Source organism: Lampetra fluviatilis, chromosome 31 (assembly GCF_964198595.1).
Source record: "Lampetra fluviatilis chromosome 31, kcLamFluv1.1, whole genome shotgun sequence".
NCBI classification, from domain to species: domain Eukaryota; kingdom Metazoa; phylum Chordata; class Hyperoartia; order Petromyzontiformes; family Petromyzontidae; genus Lampetra; species Lampetra fluviatilis.
The window spans coordinates 9,689,373-9,702,105 of NC_136305.1; the positions used below are offsets into that span (position 1 = coordinate 9,689,373).

Genomic DNA, 12,733 nt, shown 5'->3' on the forward strand with positions numbered 1-12,733 from the left:
ATAAATAACGGTTGAAACTCCGCGTTTTCTTAACGTTTTCCGTACCGAAAAGTAGAAACTTAACAAAGATAATTAACCAACAAACAATACTTTTATTATTATATGTTTCCTACCTATACGACCTTCCAAAATAAAAATAAAAACTAAAGAGTACGAATTCCAGAAAGCTTAAGTGGAAACATAATAACGCTTAACCTTAGGACATAAAAAAAATTTAACTCAGAATAAAACACCAATCCCTGGGGAACTAAACTAATGAGCATATCTCACTACGATAATGTGTAACATGTTTTCCAGGAAATGGCAGCCCTCCTGCTCACGCTCCTGCTAACGTACCTTGCCAAGCTAGAAGGGAGCCAAGGCCTGATGATGCCACCCAAGAATAACCGTAGAAACTATATTTTTAACGATATCTCCTATAACACGTAGTCAATAGAATAATTTCTCCCTTCCTTATCGTTCTGCCTTCCTTTAGAATTTTTTTCTTCTCTTGTCACATATAACCATGTTAAGTTGTGACACGTACGCGCGCGTTGTAAGGAAATAGCAGCAAAACTTGAGGACAATCGATGGTTCATGATGGAAGAAGGGTATACATTTTTTTTTAAAAATAACCCGTGGCCATTTGACCACTGGCCATTTTTAAAAGGGCGGAATGTTGTATTCTAGCCTTCTTCCATCATTGATATATAATGAATGAAAACACTAAAGCGCAGCAAACTGCAAAACACCAGGTGTTGTAGTAATGAACGGGAGGAGGGCTAAGATGGCAGAATTGCAACCTTGCTTCAGGGATAGATAAGGCCTGAGAAACGGGCATGTCACCCGTGCAAGGGCAGAGGCAGTGGGAGAGTCAGCCAGACAGTTAAAGCAAAAAGCCCAACCATCTATGACCTCAGCACATGGGCAAATAATTGGGCAATGAAAGGAGCAGAGGCGCCTTTGTCTGGATCACGGCCACAGAAGGCCGGGGGGGTCATCACTGATTGTGTGTTAGGGATTTCGAGCTAATTGGAACACGTGCACACAGGGAGGAGGAACACGCCTTGTTCTCTGCAGCTGAAAGATAAACTCAGCTCAAGGTTGTGTATACAGGAGAGGGGGCTGATTAACAACCACTGCACGTCTGAACGTGAGGGGGCCTTGTCCTGAAATTAATCACACTCCCAGAGCAGAAGGTTGGATGACCACAGTGAGACGAAAATAAGGGTGTTGCTCTCTCTCTCAAGGCTGCAGGCTCAGCTGAACAGCGAGGCTGCGGGGGGGGGTTACCAAAAGTTCGTGTTCGCCTAGTTAAGTCGAAAAGCTCAATTATTCTGTATTGCTATTAAAATAACGTTAAAGTCGGAGTTTAACAACAGGGTAGGCTAAAGTTATTGATACAACTCGACCCGAAGCATAACGGGATAAATCACCACCAGGTCGAAATAAAATACATAATAAAAGAGCGATGTTAAACCCAGGGTCGGAGAGAAAGGGAGATCCCGGCCGTCTTTGTATCCCCGCAGCGCGGGATATGAGTGTGTACACGCTCGGGGAAACCTCCACTTGAGTCAAGCACCACGATGGGAAATGACAGACCTTAGGTTAAATACAGAATCATAACTGGGAAATGGTAAGGGACAAATGTTAAAACTTTTAATCATTTCTTCATGCGTCAGCGAGGGTCGGGGGGAGTGTGCCCCTCCCTCCAGGTGGTGCAACACGGACAAAGACGCCTATGAGACGATTTGTAACGTCTGTGTTTTGGTTCATGAAGAAGGCCAAACAAGGGATGAATCGCACCCATGACCTCGAGGCAATTTGTAACACCTGATTGTTTGCTCGTGGATTTTATGGAGGGAATATGACCACGGGATATATCGTGGGTGATGCACACAAGGACACACGGACGTACGGACACACACATGCACACACCTACACACGGACAGATCCTGACACAGTAAATCAAAAGAAAACCCCGCCTTGTGGGCAGGACCCAAAGGGATTTTTCGGCATAAAAGAAAGGACTCTGAGCATTGGAAACCAGTTGGACCAGGAGAGTCAACTCATCACGAGGGCGACCAACGGGTCGACTCATGAGCGAGCTCGACCGGAAGGGTCGGCTCGACTCATCAGCCGAGTTCGACCAAGAGGGTCGAACTCACCAGCCGAGCTGCGACTAACGGGTCGGCTCGACTCTTCAGCTTCTGGGACTCAGCCGAGTTCAGCTGGCTCTCGGGGCTCGACTCAAGCAGCTCCCCGTCGCCTCTGCAGGCGGGCAAGACCCGCTTGACAGTTCAACCTGCCGCGTCAGAAGCCCCTGCTGGTAGCCAGGGTCGTGGTCTGGTGACGAGAGGACGACGGTGCGCTGCGAGCGAGCTGCGGGCGCCACCTACCGACCGGGTTCCGAACTACGACAGCGTATCAACAGGCATCCAACCAATTCCCCACGGCGACAGAGGAGCGACTAATACGTATGACGCGCACCGCCCCCTCACCACACGACCACCAGGCATCTGTTTGACATAAAGAACCGACTCCGAACACTGACTATTGAAGACAACTCATACCACTCAAACCCACTCGAACCCATAAGCCATCCGTGGCTGTGAAGAAAAACTCGAGACCGAGTGATGGCCATCCGTCATTTGTAAGAGTATTATCTTTAATATTTAGTGGACTGTACTCTTAATCGCATAAATTCCCAACAGATCCATCAATACGAATTGATTCTTGGCACCTCCTTCCGCCGAGCCACTCTGTTGTCAGATAACCTGCGATGTATCTGTTGAGGTTGGTGCCTTTAAGAATCATAACTGTTTTGATTGTGTTTTATCACCGCATAATCTTTCAAGTATAATCATTCAGTAACGTTAAGGTTTTCTTAGCATAGTATTTGCATGTTTTAACGACTCTCTCTCACTAACAACCATCGCGTTACGCGGGATCCATGTGCCGTTGTCAAGTGAAATCAGACAATCGTTGATGATACTGTATTGATGCCGTATTGACGTTCCGGGATTGAGAGTTCGCATACTATATCATAGTTGAGGTTGAATTAGTAATAAATTGATTAATACAGAAGTGGTTGTGTGATTCTTTCCTGAAGTCTATGCATAAGATCTGCTTCTGCGTTGAGATCTGAACTTGGTGACCTTAATAAACACACTAACACATACTCAGTAAATGTTAAAGCGATAACGGGGCGAACCGGGGACCTAAATAAGCGAGAATGAGACGAACCTAGACAACGAGGCCGAGTTAATCTAAGTTAATCTTGTATACTTACACCACCCCTGCATAACTGCATACGATTAATTGCCTTATTCCGATCGATAACCCACCCTCGTCACCGAGGCGGGGTCTGGTTATCATAACGACTTGCATTATCATAATTACACCCACTCGCATAATTACTACAATTACCTCTCGAATTGGCATAATTAAATGTGCGTAATTACATGGATTAAAGTATTTCCGGATAATTACACCTTTGGCCAAATTTCGATTGATTATTATTATTTTCACTGAATACTCATAACCCACATATACAACATAATAATTTCACCCACGCACGCATACAACACATCAAAATTTTCACACCCAACATATACAACACACATCACCAAGCCGCACTGGTGGTTAAATAACCCACATGCTGTATATAGAGGGCCGCATCCAGCAGTGGATTGGCAAAGAGCTGTACATATGCATGATAATCCTGTAAATGCCCAATCCTACGTGCAACATTCATTCAACATTCACCACTAACACTATGAGACATCTCATTTACCAGTGGCAAAATATAGTGATAGATTTTTACCCTTTCAACTGGTACAAAAAACTGACACCTTTATACAAGGGATCATGTTTGCAATAACCACAACACAAGCAGTCAAAATGCAAACAAAAATAAACAACTCTGATAATGATGAGTTGTACACCTTTTGGCGTCATCTGGTCCAACACCAATGGAGACTAGGTTCTAAGAAAAGCTGTCTCGGGTGTGGACCAATCAACGTCAAGGACAGTGCATATCATTATCAGAGTTGTGCACTTTTAACAACGCATCACACGCACAAATATATGCAAAAATAACAAAGATCCCACGCATATCGATTTGGACCCTTTGAAAAAGTTCCATTACAGAGAACATATTCGAGCCGGAACGGAACATGGCAGGGTGGTGTGACCAGAAACAATGCCCCACCACTTTTTTCTCCCGAGCACTCACGATCACACGTGGCACCGGAAACTCATTTACGGTTGAGTCAACCTAGGGGAGAAGGCCAAGGAAAGTTCTGACATGCCTCAAGCTGAGCGTTTATCGTTACACCACATGCATGCACACAAGTGCATGCACATACGTAACTATATTAGCTATTAACTCATAATATAGGTTTTTGGGTCAGATCGCTTTATTTATAAATGTGTCGTAACCCTCCACCACCCGACACAGCCAAACAGTAAAAAATGTGTCACGTTTTTATCAACAGAAGGTGTATATCGGATTAACTGTTTATGCGGCAGATGCTATATTGGACAGACGGGACGCAACATCAGCGTAAGACTAAAAGAACACCAAAGAAACATTAAATGATCTCAAACACAACTGTCGGCAGTGGTAGAGCATGCTTGTCAACAAGGACACTCAATTGATTTTGATAAAGTTGAAGTGTTGTGTAAAACTAATTATTACTGGCCAAGACTAATTAGAGAATCCATTGAAATTGAGAGAAACAGAAATAACTTCAATTGCTCTGACAGCTACAGGCTTAGTGCGGCCTGGAAGAGTATTATTAAATAAATATAATTACAATTCCTTATGGGAAACAAATACCAATGAATAACAAGTGAATGATTACCAATCTATATAATTACAATACCCTGCCCCTCTTTGCCTCGAATCACAGCACCAGATTGAATTAAATGATGACGTCACCCTGCTGCTGCTCTATTTAAGACCGGGAGCAACAGGAGAGCTTCACCATTCTTTCCCGATGAAGCTGATTGTAATTACCAGCGAAACGTCGTACTCAAATTTAAAAATGCTGTTGATTCTCTCTTCCACACACCGGTGGGCTAAAGATGTGAATAATTTTGTCCTTTGAAAAACGTAACACATTTTTTACTGTTTGGCCGTGTCGGGTGGTGGAGGGTTACGACACATTTATAAATAACGTGATCTGACCCAAAAACCTATATTATGAATAATATTGGTCGCGAAAGCCTACGTAACTAGCTATTAACTATTTTTTATTTTACCAAGTAAGGTCCACTGAGTTAAATAGCATTTGTTCAGAAGCGACCAGGCCACAAATGATAGCTCAACGAAGTGGCTTATCACGTGGAAATGTATAGCAGCCAAATACTCTAAATGCGTGTTTCTAAAGGTGGAGGGAAAAATCGGAGGACCCGGAGAAAAATCTGTGGGAAATAATGGGGACAGAGACATGCAAACTGCAAATATAGACAAGGCGTCAGGGACGGGATCGAACCCACGACTTCCTATACACCGGGCGAGGTCAGAATCGGAATGTTTATTTATACTGGAGGAATCCGATGCGCAATAAAGCTCTTTCTCGCAGATGTCCAGTTTTTCACAAATGCCCAGTACACATCTCGCCACCATGAATTTGTAGAAAGCGTGTGTGCTGGTTAAGCGGCGTGTGCCACTACGTGCCGGTGGAGAAGGACGGCCGGTTGGGCTCAGGAGGCAGGGGAGAGGGGTAGTGCGCCGGCGAAGAGCGTGCGCGCGTCAGCGGGAGGTGCGCGCCCAGGCCCCACGGCGTCTCCTGCTGCTCCATCAGTGACTGCAAGTGCCGTTGCTAAAAAAAAAAAAGTTAAGCCTCAAATAAAAAAGAATTGAAATCCTGGGCAGCAGAAACTGTAAGGGTATAAACGTCACTTGAACAGTTCCTTAATTTATTTTAACATAAACTGCACTTGGCACGTAGAGCATGGCCGTAAGGGTGCTGCTCTGAATCGAGCGCTGGCATATTAATCACCGCCGATAGACTGCCGGCTGATTGTTAGGTCGGGGATGTTAGCAAATTGGAAGTTGGCGCTCGCAGCCCGGAGCGATTCATTATATCATGAACCGCTCCGGGCTGCGAGCGGGGCATGGGCAGTGACGTCGTTACAGGACAACACTGCCTCCCCTTCCTTGTGCCGTTCATCAGTGACGCTGCTGCTGCCGCCATCAGCAAAATGGTCGGTCTGGAACAATAACTCTCCCGACAATATGATGGGCCGTGGTGATTCAAGGTCGTTATTAGATTCAAGGACCAATTATTTTTCTCTTACTTTCTGGAGAGTAGTAGTGCCTCTAGTGGCTGTGAGGTGAAACAAACCAATTATATACAATGTATTGCATCAAAAAACATAGATCTTCACACATACCATTCGCTGCATTTATCATTGACTTGTAAATCGGTATTATTCGATATATCGATGCATTGTTCCGCCTATAGCTGCACTAAGTAATTGACTACTCTACCAGAAGCGCTTCCGTGCCCATCTGGAATGCTCTTCATTCCGATATTAAGAAGCCACTGCAACCATGCACTTATCTAGATCTACAAATATTTTCCTGAGAACCCATTTGTATTTAGTTTGTTGTCCTTCCCCCACACCTCCGATTTGCACAGTTGGCTACGTACGGTGCGAAAGATGTTTAACATACATTATCGGTGCATTTATTCGATTGATCAGATAACATGAAAATGTTTATAAAATGTCGCACCTCGGTTCCCATATGTAACACTGAACGGATGCTGATGGGCGGCCTCGGTGACATCATTTGTATCGTCATTCGCGTCACGCTCGGCGTGACTTTGCAAAAGCAGGACGTAGTGGCGGCCGCCATTTTTAAACGGGCCCAAATAATTGACCACAGAAAAAGTAGCCAATTATAATCCCATCCAAATTGACCCACTTAAATCGGTTAACTGTCCCATTTCAAACTCCGCAAATACCGAACGCCCCCGCACGCTGCTCCCTGCTGCAGCTCACCTGTCTGGTGTGCAACACCTGCTGCTGCTCCTCCGCCTGCCGCTCCCTCTCGTCCACCCGTTCGCCCAGCTGCCCCTCCTCTTCCCGAGGTTCCTGTTTTATGGCCACCATCTGGGGAGGCGAAGAGGGGCCGGGGCCGCCGCTCACCACCGTCGCCGGCAGGTGCGGGACCCCGGCCACGCCGCCGGGACCGAAGGCAGGCCGCAGCGGGCTCAGCTCGTCTTCCATGTGCGCCAGCCGCGGATGGTCGTAGTTCTAGGAGGCACACGGACACGTGCACATGTACACACACTCATACCGCAATACAAAGACCCTCCCCGTGTAGCCTTAACAGACTTTTCAGGCAAGTGCTGTCAGCAAGCACCTATTCAGGACAGCAAGGCGCTCGAGGGGGTAGTGTGGCCAGCACCACGTCCAGTGCCGGGTGGCTGGCACCACACCCAACCACCTCCATCTCCCCAGTGATGGTGTTAACCCATCACACCAGGTCTTCATTTAAGGCTGAATCGACCAACAGGAGGGCAAGGACCCATTCAGATACCAACTGCCACTAATGTTATTCACAGTTGAGAATTAAACCCAGGTTTCCAGGATTATGGCCGTCTGGCACGTGTCGAAGAGGAGGTTAAAAATACCCTGAAGAATGACACCCTAAAACTCTTTCAAGTGCAGGCCCTTCTACCAGCAGTGGCGTCAGCAAGCAATTGCTGGGCTGCACATTTATCTTGTAATTCTAGATTTGAAGTTTTCGTGACTGCAAGGATCCATACTCTTTGGTTCTTTCGGTAAAGTCACATAGGTGAAAATAAAAATAATAATAAAATTTTAAATAAAAATAACTAAATAAAATCACGACGTTCCAGGCGCAACATAAGCGTCCGTCATCAGGTGGGGACAACCACAGCGAAAAAACAATCGCCGGCGTGATTTAATTGAGTTATTTTCATTTTTATTTAAAATCGTATTATTATTTTAATTTTCACCTACGTGACTTTACCGAAAAAACCAAAGAGTATTATTCTTGTACTTTCCAATGCTGCCCTAAGTGTGAAGCCTCTGACATTCCATGACCCCGCTCGTGCCAACCTGCAGCTGCTGTCGCTGCTGCTGCTGCTGCATCTGCTGCTGCTGCAGCTGCTGCTGTTGAAGATGCTGCTGGCGTCGCAGGAACTGCTGGTGCCTCTGCATGAGAACCATGTGCTGGAGGCCCTGGGGGGCCTGGGGCAGCGGCGCCGAGTGTGTCCGGCTAACAGTGCGGTGGGTGGGAGCCGCGCGCAGGCCGGCCTGGGGGGCGACGGCCACCCCTGGCACCACGCAGCCCACGAGCCCTGCACCACACACGGACACAGCCACACTCAGGTCTCAGCTCCCAAAGACAAAGATCCCCCGTGTTGCCTGAACATACTGTTGGGGCAAGTGCTGTTAGTGAGCACCTACGAATGCCGGCATGGCACACGAGATGGGTGGGCGACCAATGCCACGCCCGTCCGTCTCCCTAGTGGTGATGTTTACACACCGACCAGGTACTCATTTGAGGCTGAGTCGACATAGCGAGGAACAGGACCGGTTAAAAGAATCGTCACGAGTGTTGGCCGTGAGCAGGAATCGAACTTGGGTCGTTGGGTTCGTAGCGCAGCGCTACCACACACTCACCCATCCACTCAATAGCTTAGCTACTCACTTGCTCACTCATTCACTCAGTTATCTATTTACCTGCTCAATCACTCACTCCCTTTTTTTACATTTTCCTGATTTTATTCAAACTGTAAAATGAGTGCCCCTGTTATGAGATGAAGTATCTATTTGTAAGGCCCATCGTGGAGTGAAGATACCGTGTGTTATTGAACGGCCCACTGAAGCAGATATCACAGAACTGCTTCAGAGATCCCTCCAAGTGACCCATTTCATTTAAATACCTATTTGGGGCTGCTATGTTCCAGAGCAATGTTCATCACGTGGCAGTAAAACTGATATTTGTAAACAAAAAAAAGGTCTGAGAAAGGGAAATAAACCAAATTAAGTGAAGACCATCAGCTGACTACAGCTGAGAAACTCAATGAAACCACAGGCAACCGAAATCGAGATTCGAACCCAGGATCTCAATGGTGCCGACTCTGCGCTGTTACCCGAGTGAACTGGTCACTTCCGTCTGTCACTCGCTTTTATTCATTAACGTCGAGTTCAATGTAAGCACACAGTTTATATTTTACTTAAATGTAAATCTTCAATAACATTTACAATACCACGCTGTAAATGACTGTAAGTGCAGCTGACTTTATCTCCCACACCTGAACACGAGTTAGGCCAAATGTCAATTTGGTGATTTTTTTATTTTTATTAATTTTAATATCATTTTTTTACCTACGTGACTTTACCGAAAGAACTAAGAGTATGAATCCTTGCAGTCACGAAAGCTTCAAATCTAGAATAAAATTGGTGATGCCCGCTGGACTGTTCTGCTACGACTGGCAAGATGTTAGCTATCTCGCCTGGTATGCAGGAGGCCATGAGTACGATCCCGACTCTAACGCCTGGATATTTGAAGTTAATTTGTTCTCGACCGTGGTCTTGTGGATACTCCTCCGGGTTCCTCTGGTGTTTCCCTCCACATTTAGAAACGGGCATTTAGAGAATTTGGTTATTATATATTGTTGCATGATAAGCCACTTCGTTGAGCTATAATTTGTGGCTAGGTTGCTTCTGAAATAGAGCTATAAAGCTCAGCGTGCCTTACCTTGTAAAATAAAAATGCGCTTTTTTAGTTTTAGTTTAGAGTGCCTCCTCAGAGCTCAATAGGTGACATCGTGTGCCCGGCCGATGAAACGGTGCTCTCTCTCAAGTTGGGTGCACTGTGGAGAGGGCAAACACTCAGCCGCGCCAGCCTCAGCTGCACACGCCGTACGGCACAGCGTGTGCGGCCGAGCGTGCAGGCCAGAGGGCCACTCGTGTGCACGTGGACCCAGGGCGTGAAGCAGCGGCAACGGCAGCTGCAGCGTCAACTGGGTTACAATAAACTACTTTGCCACAGTGGAGGAGAATTAGCGATCTTTCTCGCCACGTGGAGATGCGGTTGGCCAGATCGGGTGGAGATTGTCCCCGAGGGATGACGCAAACGTCGCACATTTATTTTTTATGCTCTGCACTCGGATGCCCTGGGGGAGGCCTTTGTCCAGCAGTGGAATGATAATGGCTGATGATGGTGGTGACTCCTACCACTGCATAAGCAATTAAATTTCTGGTTATGTGATTACTCACGTTGTGTAATGTTAGAGGCCTTTTGTGCCACATTTCTCTATAAAAAATATTCTTCTTGGATATCAAGCACAGGAAGGGAGAATTTATCATATTTTCTACGATTCAACGTAAAAAAGAGATTAATACTTTTAAGAGGAAAAGCCAAGTAATAAAACATGTTTAAAAACTAATATATAATTACTGCTTAGAGCACTACTAAGGGATTCTGTTAATTGCCATCAGACCCACATAGGCGTGAAATGTGAACAAATGCATAGAGTCAGTGGCTGGAATGTCATCGGAACCACACGCTAGAGATACGGCAGTCTGTTGCAGATATGAGAGCTGTGCGTGCCCTATTGAGACCACGGCCCGTGGTTTTCCACTGCTCTGTCTCAGTATTTCCAGTAAAGGCCACTGGCCAGTGTGCCCTGTTCCCGGCATTCTCCGTGTGGGCAGCTCTTTAAAAGGAGTTTCCAACGTGGTTTCCCGCTTAATTCAGATAAACACTGTACAGAATATACGATATATATAGATTCTGCTCGACCTGCAGGAGACTTGCTTTGTAAACTGCAGTAGTTTTAAAATAAAAGGCAGTGTATATTGCTTAAACAGTTCGAGTTTATTTTGTTTAACCAGGTGAGAACTCAAGCGACCAGGATGAGTCTCATTTGCGAGAGTGACCTGGGGCATGATTCTGCCCAGTCGGGGGTGACGATTGCGACGCACAACCCCAAATCGAGCAATTTACAGGCAATTGTTTTTTATTTGGCAAATCTTGACCCTGTCACTGGCAAACGATGGCCTACTCTTGCGAATTACATCACGGGACCTTTAACGTCCGCTGTGAAGCAGACGGAAAGTTAGTATCATTGTGGTAAATACACTGCAGTATTAACCAGGGAGGCCGCTGGATTCGAACAGTGAGCCTTTGCCCCGAGCGGCGAATGCGCTTGTTGTTGTGCTGCGTCACCGCGCCCTCGGATAACCTCGCACGATGACGACATGGGGAGGTGAGGCACGTGTGTGACGTGTAACGTAATCATCTTGAGCGACAAGGGTAATCCTTCTAGCGGTGGCTTTTATTGCCAAGTTTTGGGTAACCCTTTGGTCAATGTGGTTTGTTCTCTATTAGGGCAAGTCCCGAATTGCAAAACAACTTATACTAGTGTAGTGATGTATATTGAGTCACTACGGCGTTTAGCGCCAGCTACTGATACAAGAATGGAGCTGTGCGTGTTAGAGCCTCTCTCTGGCATCAGAGTATGTATGGCATGGAAGGGGGCCCTAGGGGGCATGGTTCTGGTGACTGACAGAGAGAGGTCAGTTAAGGACGTGACAGTCTGGGTGAACCCGAGAGGGCACGTGACCAGGGCAGGGTAGCGAGGGGGGCCAAAAGGTGGCGAGAGGGACACGTGATGTATGGCCCAGAACCTTCTAGAAGGATCCAGAAGGGGGCGTGGCCGAGGGCGGAGTCAGGCCACGCTCAGGGCATAAGAGAGAGTTCCCGAGAGCCAATCAGGGCTGTCTTCTGGAATGTAACCCGCCGTGCTACGTCTCTTCGATCTTCGGTCGTCACGTTTGGCATCGTGGGTGAGGCAGTATGTTACTGACCTGGCCCGGTTATGTAGTTATACCGTTGGGGTCTAGTTACCTGTGGTTGTTGCCACCTATGTCGTTATCCCGTACGTTTATGTAGTCACCCTGTTGGGGTGTTAGAATAAACGTGTAGCCTCCAAAGTCAGGTGTGTGTCTCCGTGTAACCCACTACACGAGAAATCAGTTCTTTCTGGATTATCGTTATCAGTTACCATGACACGACCCATCTACAGATGGGCGGAGATTGCAAATCAATACTTTCAACCTGAGTTGACAAACGTCAAAAATGTTGCGGGGGCTGGACCACGGCTAGTTGGCGGTGATGGCAGGAAATGTGGCAGCATTAATAGCAATGATGATGGGAGCTTTGATGATGGTGTGGTGGCATTGATTGTGATGGTGGTGATGTTGGCGTTGATGGTGGTGGTCGCGATCGCGATGGACGTGTTGGTGGCGATTGTGGTGATGCTAGGTGTGATGGCAATGGAAATTTAAAGTCACTAACGTTAAATTACCATTCACTTAACGTCAGTGCGATGAGTTTAACTGACAGTAATATAAGGCTACATAGGACAAGATACCCAAAATGCAAATGTGAGGACCACATGGAAAATTTGAATGAATTAATGCAACATCATACATTGCTATACGGGAAGGATGCTGACAGACAATGAAATCCCAGTGTGCCCACTTGTTTGAGACAGATCACCATAGCACCATCCACTTTTTTCCACCACATAACAAAGATCCCCATGCAGGTTACATACACTGCTGTTGTGCCAAGCGCTGTTCGCAATCATTCCACACACAAAGACAAAGATCCCCCGTATAGCCTTAACAGCTACTTGGGGCAAGTACTGTTAGCTAGCACCAACGAAGGACAGGACAGCACACAAAGCGGTCG

General features: G+C 46.5%; 1 protein-coding gene across 2 annotated transcripts in view; it reads right to left on the reverse strand.

Annotated features, from left to right (window-relative positions):
* The window catches only part of LOC144943530 (histone deacetylase 4-like), an 88,680-nt gene that overhangs the window by 26,365 nt on the left and 49,582 nt on the right, over positions 1-12,733 (reverse strand). For both annotated transcript variants that reach the window (XM_078871069.1, XM_078871070.1), the window contains 3 exons: positions 8,083-8,324; positions 6,997-7,251; positions 5,666-5,810 (listed from right to left, as the gene is read on the reverse strand). In XM_078871069.1, coding sequence (XP_078727195.1) covers positions 5,666-5,810; positions 6,997-7,251; positions 8,083-8,324 — 642 coding nt within the window. The remainder of the gene's footprint in view (positions 1-5,665; positions 5,811-6,996; positions 7,252-8,082; positions 8,325-12,733) is intronic.